Source organism: Schistocerca gregaria, chromosome 7, assembly GCF_023897955.1.
Source record: "Schistocerca gregaria isolate iqSchGreg1 chromosome 7, iqSchGreg1.2, whole genome shotgun sequence".
Taxonomy (NCBI): domain Eukaryota; kingdom Metazoa; phylum Arthropoda; class Insecta; order Orthoptera; family Acrididae; genus Schistocerca; species Schistocerca gregaria.
In genome coordinates this window covers 452,656,377-452,680,328 of record NC_064926.1, presented here as the reverse complement: position 1 = coordinate 452,680,328, position 23,952 = coordinate 452,656,377, and the positions used below count along the sequence as shown (strand labels likewise).

Below are 23,952 nucleotides of genomic sequence, written 5' to 3'. Positions count from 1 at the left end.
AGAAAAATGTGTCAGGTGTGTCATATATGGCATTAGTGATAGTACATGTGTCATATGATAGGAATCTCTTATTGATGGACCTAATTTGTATGACTGGTGAGTGAGAAAGATATACCTCCTGCCCGATATAGGTGTTCATATGACTGTGAATGTGATAACTCCCAAGGAAATGATGACAACATAACAGTTTGTCACATAAGCTGCAATAAATGAATGCAACAGTTTCACAACCAGACAGTTTCTCTGTGCTCTGTCAAAACATACGTTTGTAACGTTTTTTAAGTTGTATTCCATTTTGGAAGTCTGGTCTCTTGAATTCCTTTCTTGTAACATAGTTCACACCTTTTTATTTGTTGTTTTCATTTCTGTGAGATGGTTATGTGGTATCTCACCTGCTCTTGTTCTTGAATCATTCACTGTTTCTTCTTTTTTTCACTGCAGTTCAGTACACATTCTTACTGTTTTCATGCTTGATCTGCGTTAAGTTTTTGATGAGCTATCCACTGGGCACTAAATATTAGGGGGTTGTGATGCGGAGTTTCCATTGTTAGCACTGAGGCCAAAAGAAGAGGGCATTCCACCAAGATATAAGCTACTGTCTGTAAGGTACCACAACCACAATGTGGGGGATAGCTCATTATGTAAAATAAAGCTACGGGTTAACTTGGTATGACTGACACAGAGGAGACATATAGGACTGTGCATTCTTTCTGAGAGAACTGGAAGGAAGAGCACCATGCTGTAGGAGTCACCTTGTTGTTTATTAGATGTGGCAATAGCCCACCAGATGCAATGCCATTTCCGATCAAACACATATCTAACATGCGCTCACAAATCTGCACCTGGTGTCAACAAAGCTAACTAGGAGTGAGTTAGTGCTTCTCTAGCCAAACAGTTGACCAGTTCATTCCCTGGGATACCCATATGACTTGGGAGTCAGATGAAGACAATTGAGCAGGCAGCACAACAAATATCAGCAAGAAAGTCAGAACAGTAGAGACCCGCAACACACATTCCCTGCAGTGAATGACATTCCATACGGGCAGGAGATGTATAAACATATCCCGTCTTATCCACAGTTTTGGAGCTGTCAGGGTAAAAGATGGTAGCACCCTGGAAGTCTTGAAGAAATGGATGTAACAGTCACCAAAGGGTCATGGGAGGAGTTGGAGATCTCAGCTAAGGGAAGCAAAGCAGATTCCAACTGGTAATCCCAACTGAGGGCAGGAATCAGGACAACATCCCTCGTGTGTAAGGACAAAGTGATATGTCGAATGATCTGGGAATTGCTGAATGGTGATTTCACAGGAAATCAAGAGTTGGTACCGTCAAATCAGGATGGGGAAGATCCCCACTTCAGCAAGGAGACTGTCTACGAGACTAGTCCAAAAGACACTGGAGGCTAGGCGCATTCCACAATGATGGACTGTGTCTAACAGTTTTAAAACTGAAAGGACCACAGAGCCATAAACCTGGCAACCATAGTTCAGTCGAGACAAAACCAAGGCCCAGTAAACATGGGTAAGATAGTATGATCCACACCCCAAGCTGTACATGCAAGGAAGCAGAGAGGGTTAAGTTTGAGCATGCAGCCTTAAAAAAAAAAAAAATAAATAAATAAATAAATAAAATACAAAAAGCAGTCCCAACAACTTCTGGGTACTGATTACCTACACAGAGTTCCAGGTGAGGATTGACCATGGTACAATGGCAGAAACGCATAATCCGTATTTCATAGGAGAAAACTGGAAACCATCGGAAAAGCCAACGCAGAGTGCTGCAGTACAGCACCTTGGAGCATTAAGCAGTGGCTACAAAGTGGGAGCGGTACCAAATGCAAAAATAGTCGACACACAATGAAGGGGTGACATGGATCCAACAAAGGTCATTAGTCTATTAATGGTGATGACAAAAAGAGTGAAACTCAACACACAGCCCTGTGGAATGCCATTCTCTTGGCCCTGTGAGGAACTGAGTGAATTTCTGACTCCAACCCAGAACACCCGGGGTGTTAAAAGCTGATGAATAAAAATTGGTAAGGGACTTCTAAAGCCCCAGTCATGGAGTGTGAACAAAATGTGATAACACCTAGTGTCATATGCCTTATGCAGGTAAAAAAAAAAAAAAAAAAAAAAAAAAAAAAAAAAAAAAAACTGCAATAAGATGTTGGTGTTTAGAAAAATACTGTCAGTTTGCTGTTTCCAATCTAGACAGATCATTGGTTTTGGATTGTCCCTCCCGTAGTTGATCGGTTGGTTGGCTGATTCAGTGGAGGGGGCCAAACAGCAGCATGGGGAAGGAAGTCGGCTGTGCCCTTTCAAAGGAACTATCCTGGCATTTGCCTGAAGCAATTTAGGGAAAACACAGAAAACCTGAATCAGGACAGCCGGATGTGGGTTTGAATTGTCGTCCTCCCAAATGCGAATCCGCGCCTTTCTCAGTTATCTCCCAGAAACCATACTGAGAGGGGGACAAAAGGCACCTAGAGTAGAGAGCTCAGTATAATCTGTTGGTCTGGCTAATTGGCCAGTAACTATCGAGAGATATTGAGTTCTTGCCCGCATTAAGGAGTGGGACAATTATGCTGTCTTGCCATTGCGAAGGAAAGTCGTCTTGAGGCCATAGACAGTACAAGACTATGAGGAGATATTGCTTTTGGGAAACGTTCAGGTGGGGGATCATCTGACTGAACTGAAATTAAGGCCTGGAGCTGTGTTGTGGGATGAGGGAAGAACTTGAAGTAGTTCCTAGTCAGAGAAGGTTTCATCATAGGATTCAGATTGGTGGCAAGTGAAACATGAAGGGATGTCTTGAACTTATGGCTTCTGCAGTAGAAAGATAGCCAGATATGAAGATAATGCCAATATTCTCGCAAAACGGGCAGAAAGGTGTCATGCAAGAATCGATGAATTGGTACAAAGATTACCCTGTAGGACACGAGCCAGAACAGCTGTTGAATACTAGTGAACCGTAAGACCACGGGGACCTAGGCCAACACGAGATGAAGAGCCATACATCCCCAGGGAGGAACGCTAATAGAAGTTCCTCTGGTGTGGATGATCGTATCTGAGAATGAGACACCATGCACTTTATCAATACAATCCAACAAAGAGGCAGTGAAGGTAACAGCAGAAGCATACAAAGGTCAGCTGTCTCTGTGAAGAGCCCAACATGGTATTCAGTCAGTCTGGCAGTGGCAAGGAAACAATGGGACCACTGAAAAATGGTCACTGTCACAAAGGTCATCATTTAGTGACCAACATGGTGATGCCACAAGATTAGGGAAGATCATCAGGTCGATAGCGGAAAAGGTGCCATGGGCAGCATCACTGAAGTGGATAGGAAAACTATTATTGACGAGGCTCAGATCATGGTCTGTGGGAAGCTAGTCAATTACAAGGCCCCTACCACACAAAGTGGTATTCCGCCACAGGGGGTGGTGTGTGTTGAAGTCGCCAAATAGGATAAAAGAAAGGGGGGGAGGGTGGTGTTGCTGGATTAACGTGGTCAATTCAACTTACGTGAGTGGCCTGGCTGGTAATCACTGAGATTATCTGCATGCACACCATTATGTTCTTCAACAAGGTAGAAAGGACAATCCATTCAAGCAATGACATAAGTACGACCAAAAGTACACACGCCTTCAGATGCCATCTCAGGACCAGCACAGTAATAAAAGAATGCACAACAATCACAAAGCATTGGACAATACTCACCAGTGCAATGTGGTTCTTGTAGAGCAATGCGGACCACAGAAGGAGAGGAAATAAGGTGGTGTAGTTCCAGCAAGTGACAGTAGTATCCATTACAATTCCACTGAATGATCACACAACTGGTAGGCTTGTTAGGCATGAAAGGGCCACAAGGGCTCGTCATGCAGCAGGATCACTGCCTGTCACCAGTGGGGAGGGAACCATATCCACAAATCTCCGGTGATATCAGAGGAGCTTTGTTGCAATTCGATTCTTATTCTGCTTTGCCTTCATAACCTTTAGTGGGCAAGGGGTTCAAGGTGCTGTCTGCATTGAGTGCACAGACAGGTGAGCTGACAGCCTTGGGAACCACAGGCTGTGGCTCCTTCAGCAACAACTGTTTGGCGTTGGGCCTCCAGTCTAGGGGTTGCCGGGAGACAGATCCTAAGAGCGAACCCTGTCACCAGTAGAAGCAGAAGAAGGAGAATACTTTACTGGCAGGGTTCAGGAAGTAGTTCCTGGTGGAGATAGTGGGGGAACCACAGGAGAGGAGGGTGGTGAGAGATATGGTTTGGGGAAGGCTGTGATGGTGGGAGTAATGGTCCGGATGTTAACATAATTCAGTGTCACATCCAAAGGATATAGGCATTGATATTGCTTCCTTGCCTCAGTATACAATAGACAGTGGACAGATTTTTAATCCTGGATCTTACATTCTTTCTTGAAAACTCGGCACTCTGGCAAATGTAATGGGTGATGTTTTGCGAAGCTGACACACTAAACTGTGTGTTCACAAGGACTACCTTCATGGACTGCTGCATTTTGGGTCCACTGTGGAGTGAAGTGACATATGCTCAAAGTGTAAAAATCATTTTGAATGGTTTATGAGGCATTGGGATTCCTTATTATGCTGTGTGTCAGACAGCAGCACACAGTTGACAGTCTGTGGTGACTTCAATATAGATTTTCTAAAGGATTATGATATAGCAAAAATGGTGTGGAAACCTACTATTTGATCTCCATAATTAATTTTCAAACTCGAGTACATAAAGACAGTAAGACACTAAATGATAATGTATTCTTTAGTGAAAAAAAAAGAAAACTGTTTAATCAGGATATGGGTGACTTCAACTTGCCAAGTATAGATTGGGAATGTTATGCCATCAAAACTCGTGCCAGAGACAGAGAATCGTGTGGCATTGTTCTCGATGTCTTGTCTGAAAATTACCTTGAGCAGATAGAGAACCAACTCGTGAGAGTAACGTCTTAGATCTCCTGGCAACAAAGAGACCTGAACTTATCGAATCAGTTAATGTAGAGGAACGTATCAGTGATCATAAGGCTGTGACAGCATCTATGACAATAGATTCTACAAGAAATGTTAAGAAAGGTAGGAGTATATATTTGCTCAGCAAGTGAGACAGGATACAAATTTCAGAATACCTCAAGCAGTCAGCATCAAACATTCAGCGATGAGGACAAAGATGTGGAGAACAAACACAAAAAATTCAAATTCGTTGTTCAATATGCCCTACACAAGTATGTTCCAAATAAGGTTTTAAGGGATGGGAAAGATCCACCATGGCTTAATAGCTGTGTTAGAAAAGCACTACGTAAACAAAGAGCACTTCATCTCAGATTCAAGAGAAGTAAAAACCTAGCTGACAAACAAAAGCTGAATGAAGTGAAAATGTGTGTAAGGAAAGCAATGAGAGAAGTGTTCAATGATTCTGAAAGTAATACATTGTCAACCGACCTAAGTAAAAACCATAAGAGATTTTGGTCAGTAAGTGGGGCAGAATCATCTATTCATTTTCTCAGTGACCACACAGCCACTGAAATGGAAGCTGTTTCTTCCGAAGTGGTTTCACCGCGGAAGATGGTAACACTGTCCCTCCTTTCAGTCGTCCTGCGAACATCGAAATGAAAGATATTGAGATAATCGATTGCGAAACTGAAAAGCAGTTACAATCACTTAGTAGTGGAAAGTCATCAGGACCAGATGACATACCTATAAATTCCATAAAGATTATGCAAAAGAACTTGCTCCCCTTCTAGCAATAATTTATCGTAGATCGCTTGAGCAATGAAGGTACCAACAACTAGAAAAAAAGTGCAGGTCGTTCCTGATTTTAAGAAAGGTCGTAAGACAAATCCACACCATTATAGACCTATATCATTGATGCCAATCCATTGTAGAATTATGAAACATGTTTTATGCTCAAGAATTATGACATTCTTGGTTGGTTGGTTGGATTAAAAGAGGGGGGGAAGGGACCAAACTATGAAGTCATCAGTCCCTTGTTCCGAATAAATCAATGCCACAAATGTGAGAATAAAACAAACGAGAGGGACAAAGGACATGTGCTAAAACATAGATCAAATGATAAAATCCACCTTAATGAATAAAACGTAAAGCTAAAACAGGCAATGAGGTGTAGTCAAAGTGGGACAGTGTAGCAGAATATGGGCCACTGTCAACCGGGCACCGCACCGACACTCAGGTGGGTTTTCCCGGTGCAGGAGGTAACTGTGGGTCACCCAAGAGTGGTCAATGGGGAGTCGGCAGAGGACAACTGATTCCCTACGAAAGGCCCACATGGAAGACTTCAGACATCTGTAGTGTCCTTAATGACAAGCAGTTTGGTGTGTGTACTGTTATGTCATTCTGTCTCCCTATGTCAGTACGCAGGTCAGGTTCAGAGATGTCCATCTCCAGAAGCAGTTTTCGCGTAGCCTGTTTGGCCAGCCTGTGAGCCAGTTCGTTGCCTGGCATGCCTGTGTGTCCTGGAGTCCACACAAACACCACTGAACAACAGGATCAGTGCATCGCATAGATGGACTCCTGGAAGACAGCTACCAAAGGATGGCGAGGTTAGCACTGGTCGATAGCTTGTAGGCTGCTCAAGAAGTCAGTACACCGAAGAAACGATTCCCCGAGGCATGAACGGATATACCAAAGTGCATGAGAGATGGCCACCAGCTCTGCAGTGAATACAATGCAGCCATCGAGCAAGGAATGCTGCTCAAAATGGCCTCTGTGGACGTAAATGAAGCCTACATGACCCACCGAGCGAGGTGGCGCAGTGGTTAGACACTGGACTCGCATTCGGGAGGACGACAGTTAAATCCTGCGTCCGGCCATCCTGATTTAGGTTTTCCGCGATTTCCCTAAATCACTTCAGGCAAATGCCGGGATGGTTCCTTTCAAAGGGCACGGCCGACTTCCTTCCCCATCCTTCCCTAATCCGATGAGACCGCAGACTAGCCGTCTGGTCTCCTTCCCCAAACAACCCAACCCCTACATGACCATCACCCGCAGAGCCATCAGTGTAAACCACTTCAGAGCCCCGAAACACGTCAAGAATCGAGAGGAAGTGACAGCGGAGAGTGACAGGAGTAACTGAGTCCTTCAGGTCATGTGAAAGGTCTAGACAAATCTGCGGCCTAGGTGTACACCATGGAGGTGTATGCGGACGGACCTGGATGGGAGGTGGTAAAGGAAAGGACTCCAATACAGAGAGAAGGGATCACAAGTGAAATGCAATCATTAGCCCTGACCTGGGCCGCCAGTGCAGGAGATGAACTGCCGTGGGTGGAAAAAGGAGATGGTAATTCAGATGCTCAGGAGAACTACGAATGTGTGCAATGTAACTGGCGAGCAGTTGTGCATGTCGGATCTGCAATTGAGGGACTCCGTCCTCCACCAGGACACTGGTCACCAGGCTCGTTCTAAAAGCTCCTGCCACTAGGCGAATGCCACAGTGGTGCACTGAGTCGAGTACAAGCAATGCTGAGGACGCTGCCGAACCATAAACCAACCACACACCCATAGTCAAGGCGGAATTGAACAAGGTCTTTGTAGAGATGCCACAGAGAAGAGCGATCTGCACTCCAGTTGGTGTTGCTTAGGCAGTGGAGGGCATTGACGTGCTGCCAGCACTTCCGCTTAAGCTGATGAAGGTGAGGTAACCAAGTCAATTGGGTATTGAAAACCAGTCGTAAGAATCGATGTCTCCACTACAATGAATGGATCATCATGAAGCTAAAGTTCTGGTTCTGGATGAACAGTACGATGCAGACAGAAGTGCATGACAAGGGACACAAGATTATCAGTGGTAGAGTGCCCTGGTGGAAGTTGCCCTGACGTGGAGCCAGTAGGCCACGTGACTCCAGGACCCATCCCCACCCCGCCGACAAACCAAACATTCCAGCAGCTTACACACAACCTTGGTGAGGCTGATGGGCCAATAGCTATCCAATCAAGCGGGTTTTTGCTGGGTTTGAGCACCAGAACGATGATGCTCTCCCGCCATTGTGATGGAAAGATGTCATCGCACCAGATCCGGTTGAAGATGACGAGGAGATGGCGATTGTAGTCAGACGAGAGATGTTTAATCATCAGACTGTGGATCCGATCCGGCCCAGGGGCTGTGTCGGGGCAATGTACAAGTGCACTGAGGAGTTCCCACTCTGTAAATGGGGCGTTGTAGGGTTCACTGTGGCGTGTAGTGAATGAGAGGATTTTCCTTTCCATCCACCATTTGTGGGTGCAAAAGGCTGGGGGGGTAGTTCTCCAATGCAGAGGCGCGAACATAGTGCTCAGCAAAGTGCTCGGCAATCACATTTATGTCAGTACATAGCACACCATTGATGGTAACACCAGGGACACCTGTTGGGGTCTGGTACTCAAAAAGACGTCCGATCTTCGTCCAGACTCGAGAAGGTGACGTATGACACCCAATGGTCGACACATATCTCTCCCAACATTTCTGTTTCCATCATTTAATAAGCTGTCGTACATGGGCACGGAGCTGCTTAAAGGCTATCAGATGCTCAAGAGAAAGGTGTTGCTTATGTCGCTGTAGAGCTCGGTGACACATTGTAATTGCCTCAGCAACTTCCGTTGACCACCAAGGGACTGTCTTTCGCTGGGGGTACCCTAAAGAGCGAGGAATCACTTCTTCTGCCGTAGAAACGATTGTGGTAGTCACCTGCTCAACCATCACATCGATATTACCATGTGGGGCAGAGTCAACGGTGACAGCAGAGGTGAAAGTTTCCCAGTCGGCCTTGTTTAAAGCCCATCTGGGCAGGGGTCTGTGGGCCTGTTGCCGGGGCAGTGGCAGGAAGATGGGGAAGTGGTCACTACCACAAAGGTCATCACGTGCTCTCCAGTGGATAGATGGGAGAAGTCCTGGGCTGCAAATTGATAAATCAATGACCGATGAACTACCTCGAGCCAGTATTTAAGAGGCAGAGGTCGAACTGAGGTAGTAAAGTTTCAACATCTTTGCTTCGGCCAGCAAGCACAGTGTCACCCTATAAGGGGTTATGGGCATTAAAATCTCCTAAAAGTAGGAAAGGTTTAGGGAGTTGATCAATCAGTGCAGCTAATACATTCAGGGGTACTGCTTCATCTGGAGGAAGATATACGTTGCAGACAGTTATTTCCTGCATTGTCTGTATTCTGACAGCCACAACTTGAAGGCACACAGGTTCACTACAGATTGAGTTTAGGACATAAACGCAAACTCCACCTGATACTCTATTACAGTCGCTACGGTTCCTGTAGTATCCCTTATAGCTACGGAGGGCAGGGGTCAGCATTGCCAGGAACCAGGTTTCCTGGAAGGCAATGCAGAAAGCATCTTCTCTATAAAAATCAACATGAATTCTGCAAACAGAGATCCTGCGAAACTCAGCTCACTCTGTTCCTCCATGAGATACACAGTGCAGTGGACAATGGTGCTCAGGTTGATGCCGTGTTTCTTGATTTCAGTAAGGCATTTCACACTGTCCCTCATTGCCATTTAATGAAAAAAAAAAAATGAGCTTGCATAGTATCGGAGCAGACGTGCAATTACATAAAGCATAGGATGCTCTTTAAGGCTATTCGCAGATTATGCAGTTGTCTATACCAAAGTAGCAATGCCAGAAGATAGTAAGAATCTGCAGCGTGACCTGCACAAATTTGATGAATGGTGCAGACTCTGGCAGTTGACCGTGAATGTAATTAAATGTTAACACATTTTGCAAACATAGGAAAAGAAATCCACTACTGTACAGCTACACTATTGATGACAAACAGCTGCAGACTGTTTCTGCCCTAAAATATCTAGGTATAACTATCCAGTGCAACCTTAAATGGAATGACCATATAAAACAGACTGTGGGAAAAGCAGACACCAGACTCAGATCCATCACAAGAATCTTAAGGAAAGTTAACTCATCCATGAAAGACGTACCCTATAAGGTACTTGTTTGCCTCATTCTTGAGTATTGTTCATCTATCTAGGATCTTTATCAGGTAGCGCTGATAGAGGAGATAGAGAAGATTCAACGAAGAGAGGCGCATTTCGTCACAGGATCGTTTAGCTGGCGAGAGAGCTTTACAAAGATGCTAAACAAACTCCATTGGCAGACATTACAAGAGAGGCATTGTGCATCACAGAGAGATTTACTATTAAAATTTTGGGACAGCACTTTTCCGAGGGTCAGACAACACATTACTTCCCCACCACATACATCTTGCGTTACTGACCACGAGAAAAAATTCAAGAAATTAGAGCCCATACAGACGCTTACCATCAATCATTCTTCCCACGTACTACTCGTGAGTGGAACAGGGTTGGAGGGATCAGATAGTGGTACTGAAAGTACCTTCCGCCACACACTATTAGGTGGCTTGCGGAGTCTGATGTAGATGTAAATGAACAATTGTTCTCCTTGCTCATGATGCACAGTCAGTTAGGCTAAATATCGTAGTGCCCTAAGGTATCGAAACTCCTCAGCGGAAATCAGTTACATCAATTAATGATTTCAGGACAAATGTTTTTAGGATCAGTTTACAAGAGATAACCTGGGATGAAATTTATAATGTACCAAATGCTACTATCAAATTTGCTCTATTCCATGGTAAAGTCATACCATTACTTGAAAATAGATTTCCGCATACGCTAATCCGAAAGAATGCTTAAACAGCCACATAAATAACCATGGATCACCAGAGGATTAAAGTATCCAGCGAAACAAAAAGGGAAATATATCTTTTGACAAGTAAAAGCAGGGATCCTGCAGAAGTAGCAACCTGCAAAAACTACTCAGAAACTAAGAAAGGTTATTTAAAAAGTCAAGGAAAAATACACATCATCTCTAAAACCAGTAATTCCAACAACAGACTAGGCTATTGAATGTAGTGAAACAAGAGACAGGTCAACCAGTCATAGAACATGATATCATCACTATTGAATAGAATGGATGGGCTATAAATGATGAGTCACAAGTAGCAAATGTATTTAATAATCATTTCTTAAATATAGTAGGAAGCATAGGGACAAACAGCTCATGAGAAGAATTGCAGCAGCATGTAGAAAGGGTAACTCTCATAAAATCCAAGCACCAACTTTCCATTCTGAAACTAAGAAAATTATTCATTCTTTCAAAAATAAAAGCTTATCTGGTTTTCATGGTGTTTCCAACATAGTATTAAAGATTTGTTCCCATAAAATAAGCCTGGTCTTATCTGAAATATGGAATGCATCATTAACACAAGGCATTTTTGCAGAGAAGCTGAAATATGCCATTGTTAAACTTTAAGAAAAATGATAAGACAAATGTCAATAACTACCAATCTATTTTACTGCTGAAATTGTTTTCCAAAATTTTTGAGCAGGTGCTGCATTCAAGAATAGTATCTCACCTTGTTGTTGTTGTCTTCAGTCCTGAGACTGGTTTGATGCAGCTCTCCATGCTACTCTATCCTGTGCAAGCTGCTTCATCTCCCAGTACCTACTACAACCTACATCCTTCTGAATCTGCTTAGTGTACTCATCTCTCGGTCTCCCTCTACGATTTTTACCCTCCACGCTGCCCTCCAATGCTAAATTTGTGATCCCTTGATGCCTCAAAACATGTCCTACCAACCGATCCCTTCTTCTAGTCAAGTTGTGCCACAAACTTCTCTTCTCCCCAATCCTATTCAATACCTCCTCATTAGTTACGTGATCTATCCACCTTATCTTCAGTATTCTTCTGTAGCACCACATTTCGAAAGCTTCTATTCTCTTCTTGTCCAAACTATTTATCGTCCATGTTTCACTTCCATACATGGCTACACTCCAAACAAATACTTTCAGAAACGACTTCCTGATACATAAATCTATATTCGATGTTAACAAATTTCTCTTCTTCGGAAACGCTTTCCTTGCCATGGCCAGTATACATTTTATATCCTCTCTACTTCGACCATCATCAGTTATTTTACTTCCTAAATAGCAAAACTCTTTTACTACTTTAAGTGTCTCATTTCCTAATCTAATTCCCTCAGCATCACCCGATTTAATTTGACTACATTCCATTATCCTCATTTTGCTTTTGTTAATGTTCATCTTATATCCTCCTTTCAAGACACTGTCCATTCCGTTCAACTGCTCTTCCAAGTCCTTTGCCGTCTCTGACAGAATTACAATGTCATCGGTGAACCTCAAAGTTTTTACTTCTTCTCCATGAATTTTAATACCTACTCCAAATTTTTCTTTTGTTTCCTTTACTGCTTGCTCAATATACAGATTGAATAACATCGGGGAGAGGCTACAACCCTGTCTCACTCCTTTTCCAACCACTGCTTCCCTTTCATGCCCCCTCGACTCTTATGACTGCCATCTGGTTTCTGTACAAATTATAAATAGCGTTTTGCTCCCTGTATTTTACCCCTGCCACCTTTAGAATTTGAAAAAGAGTATTCCAGTCAACATTGTCAAAAGCTTTCTCTAAGTCTACAAATGCTAGAAACGTAGGTTTGCCTTTTCTTAATCTTTCTTCTAAGATAAGTCGTAAGGTCAGTATTGCCTCGCGTGTTCCAACATTTCGACGGAATCCAAACTGATCCTCCCCGAGGTCCGCATCTACCAGTTTTTCCATTCGTCTGTAAAGAATTCGCATTAGTATTTTGCAGCCGTGGCTTATTAAACTGATAGTTCGGTAATTTTCACATCTGTCAGCACCTGCTTTCTTTGGGATTGGAATTATTATATTCTTCTTGAAGTCTGTGGGTATTTTGCCTGTCTCATACATCTTGCTCACCAGATGGTAGAGTTTTGTCAGGACTGGTTCTCCCAAGGCCGTCAGTAGTTCCAATGGAATGTTGTCTACTCCCGGGGCCTTGTTTCGACTCAGGTCTTTCAGTGCTCTGTCAAACTCTTCACGCAGTATCGTATCTCCCATTTCGTCTTCATCTACATCCTCTTCCATTTCCATAATATTGTCCTCAAGTACATCGCCCTTGTATAAACCTTCTATATACTCCTTCCACCCTTCTGCCTTCGATTCTTTGCTTAGAACTGGGTTGCCATCTGACCTCTTGATATTCATACACGTGGTTCTCTTCTACATCCTTCCACTTGTCCTCTAGCCATCCCTGTTTAGCCATTTTGCACTTCCTGTCGATCTCATTTTTGAGACGTTTGTATTCCTTTTTGCCTGCTTCATTTACTGCATTTTTATATTTTCTCCTTTCTCACCTTAGCAATAATAATATCCTCAGCAAGTCACAGTGTGGGTTTCAGGAGAGTTGCTCTACTCAGATAAATAATAAAACAGCACCAGTTAGTATCTTCTGTGAACCATCTAAGGCATTTGATTGAGTGAATCACAGTATTCTAGATAAAGTGAAGTTTTGTGGGATTGATGGTACAGTCAACCAACTGAGAATATCACATATAACCAAAAGAATACAGAAAGTTTCAGAAGTAATTCAACCATATAGTTTGGAAACCTCATTCTGACTGGGGAGAAATCACAAATGGGGTTCCCAAGCCTCAGTCTTTGGTCCACTATTGTTCACCATATTTGTAAACGATCTTCTATCTAATATACAATAAAGCATAATTAGTTCTTTTTACTGATGATTTGTATGGAGTGTAGGCATGTATGGAAGTGAATCATGGACGATAAATAGTTTGGACAAGAAGAAAATAGAAGTTTTCGAAATGTGGTGCTACAGAAGAATGCTGAAGATTAGATGGGTAGATCACATAACTAATGAGGAGGTGTTGAATAGGATTGAAGAGAAGAGAAGTTTGTGGCACAACTTGACTAGAAGAAGGAACTGGTTGGCAGGACATGTTCTGAGGTGTCAAGGGATCACAAATTTAGCACTGGAGGGCAGTGTTGAGGGTAAAAATCATAGAGGGAGACCAAGAGATGAATACAATAAGCAGACTCAGAAGGATGTGGGTTGCAGTAAGTACTGAGAGATAAAGAAGCTTGCACAGGATAGAGTAGCATGAAGAGCTGCATCAAACCAGTCTCAGGACTGAAGACCACAACAACAACAACAACTGATGACACCAGTATTGTAATCAATCCCAGCATACATATGGAAACAGAGGATATGGTAAAAATTTTTCTTGTAAGTATCATAGCCTAGCTTTCTGAGAATGGTCTCACCATCAACTTTAAAAGACACTAAAGATTCAGTCCTGCACATCCAGGGGTACTGCACTAATGATATGAGTAACACATAGTGAGGAAATACTAAACAGGGTGGAAGGTCCAAATTCTTTGGTGTCCGTGCCGATGAGAATTTAAATTCGAAAAAGTACATTTTGGAACTCCTAAAAAGAACTTACTTCAGCCATATTTGCACTTAGAATCATTGCAAATCTTGGGAGGGGGGGGGGGGGGGGGGGAGATAAATTCATATGCATTCTGTAATGTCATTTGAAATAATGTTCTCAGGTAGCTCATCTTCACTGAGCGAAAATGACTGTAAGAATAATATGTGGTGCTCACCAACGATCATCATGTAGATATCTGTTTAAGGAGTTGGGCATTCTGACTACTGCTTAAGGTACTTCCATCAAAATGTTTGTTGTAAATAAACCACTACAGTCCAAAAGGAATAGTGATGTACATAATAGCAATAAGAGAAGGAAAAATTACACTCACTACTCCATATGGTCTTCAACAAAAAAAAAAAAAAAAAGTGCGAAATGCTGCAACAAAAATTTTGGTAAAAATCTAGAACAGGGTCATAGTGTATTTACATGTTTTGTGCTGCAGTGCTGTCAGTGCTTGTTGTGAGGTATGATGGGAACAAAAGAGGGTGTGTCAGCTGTTTTGTGTTACACAGCCAACAAGAGAGCAACAGGCAGAGAATGAATTTTGAAACAATACATTCTGAAGAAAGGGTGAAATATTGCTGTAAACGATAATTATAAAATTAATTGCTCGAAAAAGAAGTGAAATGTTTCTCTGCTCTGTGTTGCTACACACTCAATCTTCACAAGCACAGTGAGTAAGTGGACCAACGATTTTTAATTAAATCATGGGAGAAGGTATGTGTATCAATGTTTATTAATATATCGAACATGTGACCATTACTGATAAACACTGATCCATCTACCTTCTCCCATGATTTAATTAAAAAAACACATGCTCAGTGTGCTCCCACAGATCAACTGCGCAGTCATTTCACCAACACCTCTGATACATTTTCATACCTCTGTAATTAATCCATGAGACATGCACTGACAGTTGATGCTGCCCTGCAGAATTCATCATTTAAACCAGTCGACTTTATAGCACACACTGCCATAATCATAAAATATTTCTGTCGAAACTAACAAATACACTGAAAAGCAGCAAACAAGACAATGACTTCAATTTCCCCCTAGACATTGCCTCTCTTCTCACCTCCCATTGGTTATGTCAAAGTATCATCCCATTATCTATACAAATCATTAGCTATGCAAACAGACGCATTGCCAACCTATGAGCAGTAGATAAGCACCATCATGAGTGACGCTGGCCCTGATTTACTTTGGCCAAAATTTTTGATCCCTTGCCCAGTGATATAAAATATCTGACAGACAACAAGGTAACAGATATTCCTTCCGTTCTCCATTTGTGTGGCAATAGTGTCCATTGTTGCTTTAAAATTATTGAGGGTACTTTTGTTCTGTTGTTGCAGCTACAAAAATGTGTGATTTTTTTTCGCCAGACGCATTTTGCTTTATTGAGGTAAAGCATCATCAGTGATCTGTAATTAAGTTATTTATATTTCGATTTGCTTTTAGAGCTATTCTCTAGAAGAATTTCTATTACTGTAATGTGTAGAAGGTGGTGGGTCGGAATTTAAGTTTTAATTCATAATGAAACATTTTGCACTTTCTCCAAGGACTCTACTTCTCCAAGTTTGTCTTCAGTTTAAAATAAATAAATAAAAGGAGGGGGGGGGGGGGTGGTTCATTGCAGTAAAATCACTCCAAGTACAGACCAAGTATTGGTGAATTATTACCCTATTTTGCTCCCATTGTCTGGCTTCACCTTCTTCCCATAGCGTAGCATGAAAGGAAACACTGTGGAGTATCTGAAAAAACTGCAAGGGTCTTGCAACTAGCAGCAGAAGAAACTTTAATTTGCTACATTTGTGAACCTTTCACAATGGTACCACCCACTCCAAACGGTGGTTTCCCTACTAGTGCCACCCAGCCACAGCAATGGTTACCTGGCCAGTAAACTGTTGGCTGGACTCCCTGTGCTTGAGGCATGATACACACATTCTCGTGGCTTGGGTGGTGAGTTTCCAAATGGTTCAAACGGCTCTAAGCACTATGGGATGTAACATGTGAGGTCAACGGTCCCATAGACTTAGGACTACTTAAACTTAACTAACCCAAGGACATTACACACATTCATGCCCAAGGCAGGATTCGAACCTGCGACCGTAGCAGCCGCGTGGTTCCAGACTGAAGCGCTTAGAAATGCTCGGCCACCGCGAGTTTCCAGTTCAGGCGCCAACAGTGTGATTCCTGTGTGGTAGGAGACTGCCACAGTGCAGGTACTTTGACTTACCTGGGCATTCTGTTGGTTTTTTTGGCTGTTTTGAGATGTGTTTTTATGTATGTGTGTGTGGGGGGGGGGGGGGGGGGACCTTGATTATTGCTAAGCACCTATTTTATGACCTTTTTTGTATTTGTTGTGAGATTGTAGCTTGTTTTTAGAGGGAATTTTCTGTGAAATGAAGGTTTTGTAATTTATGTTCAATTAGTTTGGTATTATTTTGAGGTTATTTATTGGCATATACTGCTGGGCATTCTGGAGTGTGGTCCAGTGTTTTTAGATTGTGGGGCTGAGTGTTTTATAAACATTTTTCCAACTGGGCTCTGCACTTGACGTGAAAGTTGGCGCACTGGTTTATATGGCTTTGTGGAGGTGTCTGGTACTGTTTGAGATATATAGATCAAGTGATTCACTTTAGCTATTTATGTTAAGTGGAATATTCAATTCCAATGGTGTGTTTTTCATATGTTTTGTTCAGTTGACTACCAGGCAATTTGTGTGCATTATATTTGTTTTTGAATGATGACTTTACTCTTATTGTAATCATATTTAGTTTGTCCCCACCCAAAATCTCCCACTTCCAGCAGATGCCCGTTAGTTTAATTTTATTGCTGGTGTGAAATATTTGGTATGTTACTTTTGTTTGTTTGCAGGTTAAATGAGTGATTTTGTGGTCACCTTATTGAATATTGCACGAAACACAGGTCACAGCCATGTTTATAATGTCACAGGTCAAAGCAGACAGGTGGGATTGGGCTATTCGGTAATCCCCAGTTCTGCTTCTGAAATGGGGAAGTACAACATTATGTCTTACAGAGTTCAAAATGGTAGTACTTGCAGGTACTGACAAAAATGTGTGATAGACATATCCTAGACTTGTCTACGCCTTTTGACGCTGTTAACCATGCAATACAGTGAATCAAGCTAAAAGCACTTAGTGTCATAGAAACAGCAAAGAAGTGGTTCCCGAAATTGCAAGGAAAAGATGCAAAAGGTAGTGGCAGTTCATACATCTGCTGATGATAAACTTCTGGTAAAACAAATATCAGACAAGAAACATATAAACATAGGTGGTCCTCAGGGAAGAGTACTGCATTCAGTTCTGCTCTAAATATATACGAATAGCTTTCCTGACTATGGAAGAAAAGAGGAAAAAATTCCTTTGACGATGACAGCAACATCACAGTCGCTGGTAAAACACAAACTTCAATCAGAGAAATAAAACAAAACCCTCAAGGATGTTTATAATTGGGCAAAATGTAATACATTAAAAATTAACATAAAAAGGAAACATTTTAGTGTGAAGAGGGAAACCAACTCTATTGCCAAAAAGAATACATCAGCATATTATGCTCTTAGAATTCTATCATCAGTTTGTAAAAGTCAATGTCTTGTGATAATGTACTGTTCCTACACACACTCAGTTCTTAGCTATGAGATTCTTTTTAGGGGATCAGAGGCAGAAACCATAAATACAATTTTGAAACTGCAAAAAAGGGGCACAAGAATAACTAAAAACTGTGGTCAAGCTCATCAAAAAGAACTGAAAAGAAATATCTGCAAATAAAACTGTGTAATAATTGGAAAGTGAGATGGAAAAGATTATTAAAATACATTTGTTTCATAAAGCAGCTAAAACATTCTTCACAAATAATGCATTCAACGCAATTAAAGATGATTTAAAGGACTGAAGGGTAGTAGTTAAAAGGAAGGGGGTAACTACAAGACACAGTCACATTCCAATAAACGATCATAATGTAATACGTTTACAAAGATGTCTTATGTTAAGACGTATAGTGCAAGATAATAACGCCATTCTCCTGAGTTCAATATCGGCTGAAATTTACAATGGGGCACCCATGCACAGGTGTTGGCAACTCCTATGAGTGTATGACTATGAGAAAATGTGTTATTACTTTTGACAATAAAAACTGATCACTTATCTTCACCCATCCATCTCACTTTAAAAATCATACATACACTGACTCACAATACAACTGTCTTCAATCACCCAGACGGCAGTTAGTAAAAGTTTTACAGCATCCTATCCATCATGGGGAGATGCATACTCAATTTTCATGTGGACTCAGGGGAGGAAATCTAGACATGTATGGGGCATAATTTTCTGAACATACTGGAGTCAGTGCCAGTGGCATAGCAGCATGTTCATGGCCCAGAGTCAGCAGCAGATGTCCTTAGTGTGTCCAACAACAAAGAGCAAAACCATATTTTTTAAGTTACCTGAAGCAAAATGTGTGTAAATCAAGAACACCCAATCAAGTGACGTATTACAGTTGTTTAGACACTAGCTTAATATTGGGGAAGATTGAGTGTTCGCTCTGTCCGATCACCCTATTCAGGTTTTCCTAAATCTTTTCAGGCAATACCAAGATCGTTCCGTCATCAAGCCATGGCCAACAGCCTATCCTATCCTTGTAGGGGCTTACTTGTGCATTGTGTATGTAAGCTACCTATAATTTGCATTAGCCTATATATTTTTCACTACTATGAAAAATACTGTATCACTGTGATAAATACATGGATGAATAAACAGATCGATAATTTTTTTGTGTGGAGGGGGGGGGGGGGGGGGGGGGGTAATCACGCTCAAACCTACTTGACCACTGAGTAACCAAATGAGAATTAATGAACCCTACAGATTACATGGAGCTTTCACTCTGTAACACAGTTATGTAGCAGTAAATGAATATACACAGCGTGTTGATAATTATCTCCCGTTAACAGATACATTACACGTCTCTGGTAACGAAAACCTCTAGACATGCACCAAAATGTCTAGAAGTGTAACACAAAATTTCCCAAGATAAATGACAAAAAATATGAATCGCAATCACTCCGGTAAGGTCTGTAATTAAAGCTTTCGACGGCAATAACATAAAATATGCGCTAATCGTTATACCCTAGTGTGTAATTCTGCAAACATAAGAACATTTAATCGAATTGTAAAAGTTTTTTTTTAAAAAAAGTCATAATTACTTGTTATCCGACATTTTACTGCTGGATCATCACACACTGGAACCAACGTTTACACAATGTCTTCGTTAACTAATAAGACGATATTTCATTTCATGAGCCACATAGCTCTTGTGTAATGTCTATAACGACCTCAGACAGTCTCTTATAGTCACAAAGAACAGGAAGTCGTTATACTTCGACACAGTAACGAACAGTGAATATTTGAACGCCTAGTTTACTTGAACAACACAATTTCGCTTCGCGCAGATTGTTTATTTACGGACAACAGTGCCGTCAGATTCACTTCAACATGGCCAAATTTAATGCTTCACTCTCTTCCACCTAAACTATTTGGAAGATATACTCAACAAAGGCTTTGTATGCAAAGGTCTTCAAGAGAAATACTTTAAAGATATTCAGTAGTATAATACACAGAACATTAACGAAAAGCATTTGCTATATATTCACCCAATTTGATTTCTTGCAGTGTCTGAACTGCGAATGAGTGAAAATATTTCATTTATGTCTTGTTTGTAGACTAATATCAAAATACGAAGGTAGCATCTATGGTGTATGCCATAGATGATCCTCCAGGAGAGAGGTGTAGTGAAGAGAGACATATGTTTGAGTGTTTGTGTTGTTTGACTGAAGCGTGGTCGAAGTGCATGTTTACAATTAACCAAGTGGAGAGCGTATGTTGAACAGCGACATTTCTGCAAAATGAGTTTGGGTAAACAAAAAGTTGAACATTTAGTCGCTGACACTAACACTTTCATAAAAAATTCATCTCTGCAAGTAAGCACACTTTAAATTTAATGTCGTAAGACAGCTGCTGACAATTTTTATTGATTTGGCAGCAATATTTTAAAATCATTTTCAATGTGCATTAACGTTGCGTTACACAGTCTGCCCTGCAGATTTTACAGTACGTTAAAGATTTTGATAATGATTCTCTTCTTCACCCAGGACGTAGCTGCCAACGTATATACTGTGCAGGACGTACTTGATGAAATTACAAATAAACGCCAACTGCGAAACTTAGTAGTGTTGCCCTATAATGTGGTTGTGAAGGACGTTTTCACTGAAAATGTTAAGTTTGGTAAGTATAGTGTAGCACTTTAATTATCATTAATTATTCTAGGATTATATTCTACTCAGGAAATACGGAAGCGTCCGATTCCACCCGTCTGCTTTGACCTATGACATCACAAATATGGCGGAGCTATATAGGTCAAGGGAAGTGTTCGATTCTAGAGGATATTGTGTTTAGTGGAATTTTGGGAGTTTTGTGTTGTCGTTTTTTTTTTCCATCGTTTTGTGTGGTTTGGTATGGTGGTGTGTGTCTAAATTTGGTTATATTTACTTTGTCCCCACCCAAAAACCCTCAGTTTCCCACGCTTGTCGCGTTAGTTTCATTAGGTTTTTTGTCGGACGTGTGTGTTGGTTTTTCAATGTATTTTCGTGTTTGTGGTCATGTTTACGTAATTACGTCATAGGCGCCATATTGGAGTCGTAGTTTATGGTCGTTTGCGTCATATTTGTGACGTCATGGGTCAAAGAATACGGGTGGAATCGGACACTTCTGAAGAACAGTGTTCGGTTATTTGGTTTTTGCATAGTGAAGGAGTCAAACCTATTGAAATTCATCGACGAATGAAGGTTCAGTACGGTGATACATATTTGTCACAGCAGCAAGTCTACGAATGGAGTAGGACGTTCGCAAATTGTGTGACTTCAATGGAACATGCTCCACATTCATGTCAGGCACAACGAGTTGTGACTCCACAGAACATTGCAGCAGTTGAAGCCACAGTGAAGGAAAACCGCAGAGTGGTACTGAATAACATTACAGCATTTTTACAGATTAGTCATGGGTCAGCACACCACATAGTGCATGATGTGCTCCAGTTTCACAAATTGTCTGCAAGATGGGTGCCACAGCAGCTGTCTCCCGAAAGGAGAGAACGTGTTGATGCTAGTGAAGAACTTCTTCGGTGCTTTGAACGAGAAGGGGATGGCCTCCTTGCAAGAATCGTTACTGGGGACAAAACCTGGGTTCATTTCCACCAACCGCAAATGAAGAGAGCCAGCAGGGAATGGTGCCATTCCTCATCACCAAAACCAAATAAATTTTGAACAGAACCATCAGCAGGGAATGTTGTGCTGACTCTCTTTTGTGACGAAAAGGATTACATGCCTAGAGGCCAGTAAATCATACACAGGTCTCCTAAAAAATCATCTGCGGCCTGCAATCAAATCAAAACAATGTGGATTGCTGTCAGCAGGTGTCCTTTTGCAACATGACAATGCAAGGCCTCACACTGCCCATACAACAGTTGCAACAATCACAGACCTGGATTTTGAGTGTCTTCCTCATCCACCATACTCACCAGACCTTGCCCCAAGTGATTTCCATATATTTGGACCACTCAAAGATGGGAGGAAAGAAGTTCTGTTCTAATTAAGAGATATGCTGTGCGGTGCATGAGTGGTTGTGCGAATTACCAAAAGAATTTTTTTCTAAAGGAATTTATGCACTTTGTAAGTGCTGGAGTAAATGCATTGAGCGTGGGGGAGGTTATATGTTGAAAAGTGATACAGCTTTGTACCACTTCTGCACAATAAATAATATTTAAAAAAATATTTAAGGTTTTCATTTGATTCACCCTCGTATATTGATCAAGTGAAATTTCCATTACCAGTTTTTTCAGGTCTTTTTGTTGTGGCTTTGTTGATTACTGATGATTTCGTTTGTTTGATTTTTGCGTTAGAATCTGTTTTACTATGTCCTCATTATTAAGATTGTCATTTATTTAGTTTATCCCTGCTCAGAACCACATAATTCCTGTATTTGTCCCATTAATTTCATGTTATTTCTGGAGTTAAATATTTTTGTATTATTTGTGACTTTCTGTGTGCAATCATTGATGTCTTGGTTGTCATATTTTATAAGCTTGAAATAAGTGTGTACCTTACCTTGATAACAACAGTCAAATGTGATGCGTAGCACGATAATCTTAAGTTTCTCCAAAAAAACTATCTTTATAAATTTCCACTCTTCTCCACTTCTACAAGAACTTGATACATGCCATGTCTTCACAGTATGGCACTGGAATTAATAGAAACTAAAGCTGTAGGAATATCGCAAAGAACAATTTAAAATGAGACTGTCATGTGAAAGCTCTTGAACAAAGTTTTAAAATGTTTGTTGTGCTCTATTTTGCACTAAATCAATGTGCAAGCAGGTCAGCAGTGATTGAGGCTTATTATACATACTTCCATTCAATACTTAAATCTGGGGAAACTCAGACCCCACTCCCAGTAAAACAGAATTTAACAATGTAGAAAAAAGCAGTCAGGGCCCATCTGCAACTTATAGTAAGTGGAAACATAAGGATTGCAGTAAAATCAGCTGAAAAGCATTTGCACATATCAGTGTACCCTTTTTGCAACTGAACGTATTTTAAATAGAAGTAGTGAACTACAGTGAAATAGACCTCTCCATAACCATACCACAAGAAGTGTTGGTAAATCCACGTCTCATTCTAGAACAGATCTATATCAGGAAAGTGTTTCTCAGATAACCAGTTAAATTATTCAGCAGTCTATCTCAAGATTTAAAACAGCAGTGACATAAATATACCTTTCACCGTAACCGTAAGTCATTTCTGATGGAACTGCTTTTACCCAGTAAAAGAATTCTTGAATTATAGAACAAAACTTTTGTGAATTGAATCTTACCTGTGAATAATTTTGGACATTTAAATTGTTTTTTAGGTATATAGATTGAAGCAGCGAGTGAAAATTTGTACCAAGGCTGGGAACCGATTCCGGGTCTCATGCTTACTGGGCAGGTGTGTTAGCCACCATGCCACAGTGGTTCACACAACTGCACGGACTACCCTGGCACACCCTCCCTCCTCAATCCAGATTCTCACTGCCATCCCCAGTCTACTTTAAATTCCTCCTTACACTCTCACCGCTTCAGTGTACATACACAAAATCATATCTATATCAGACCAAAACTGCACCATTTCACTCATTCACTTAAATTGTGCTTTTTGTTACTTGTAATTTATGATTGTAAGCAGGTACTTGTCATTATTCTGTCCCCCCCCCCCCCCCCCCCCCCCCCCCCCCCGCTTATGAAAACAAAATACCACAATGACCTTAATGTGGAGAGTGACCTTAGAAGTCCTTTGTAATTAGTTTGAAACCAAACATTTGGGTGCTGTTTAAAGAAAAACTGTTTGTCATCTCATTGATGTTTGGAGTTCTTGTCATGACTTTCATCACGTAAAAAAAAAAGTTAGATGTGAAAAGTGTCATTTAGGTGAAAACAGTATCATTGGTTATTTAAGAAAGAGACACAGAAATTTCTGTTTCGGTTGCAGTTTTGTATTACACTACATTTGATAACCTTCCATTAATTGCAGAT

The 23,952-nt window shown here is 41.2% G+C and overlaps 2 protein-coding genes across 3 annotated transcripts in view; one reads left to right on the top strand and one right to left on the bottom strand.

The window, feature by feature from the left end:
• Nucleotides 1–19,877, bottom strand: part of LOC126282197 (RNA-binding protein 33-like) — a 225,594-nt gene extending 205,717 nt beyond the window's left edge. The window contains exon 1 of one of the 2 annotated variants that reach the window (XR_007551347.1): nt 19,536–19,840. Coding sequence is in view for 1 of the 2 variants with exons in the window: in XM_049981730.1 (XP_049837687.1) it covers nt 19,536–19,549 (14 nt within the window). In the remaining variant the exon portion in view is untranslated. Of the gene's footprint in view, nt 1–19,535 lie in introns of both variants that reach the window. The other variant, XM_049981730.1, reaches the window with a different exon arrangement.
• Nucleotides 19,878–20,078: 201 nt separating this feature from the next.
• LOC126282196 (RNA-binding protein NOB1) overlaps nt 20,079–23,952 on the top strand; it is a 64,158-nt gene continuing 60,284 nt past the window's right edge. Inside the window, exons 1-2 of the mRNA XM_049981729.1 lie at nt 20,079–20,309; nt 20,481–20,613. Coding sequence (XP_049837686.1) covers nt 20,235–20,309; nt 20,481–20,613 — 208 coding nt within the window. The 5' untranslated portion in view covers nt 20,079–20,234. The remainder of the gene's footprint in view (nt 20,310–20,480; nt 20,614–23,952) is intronic.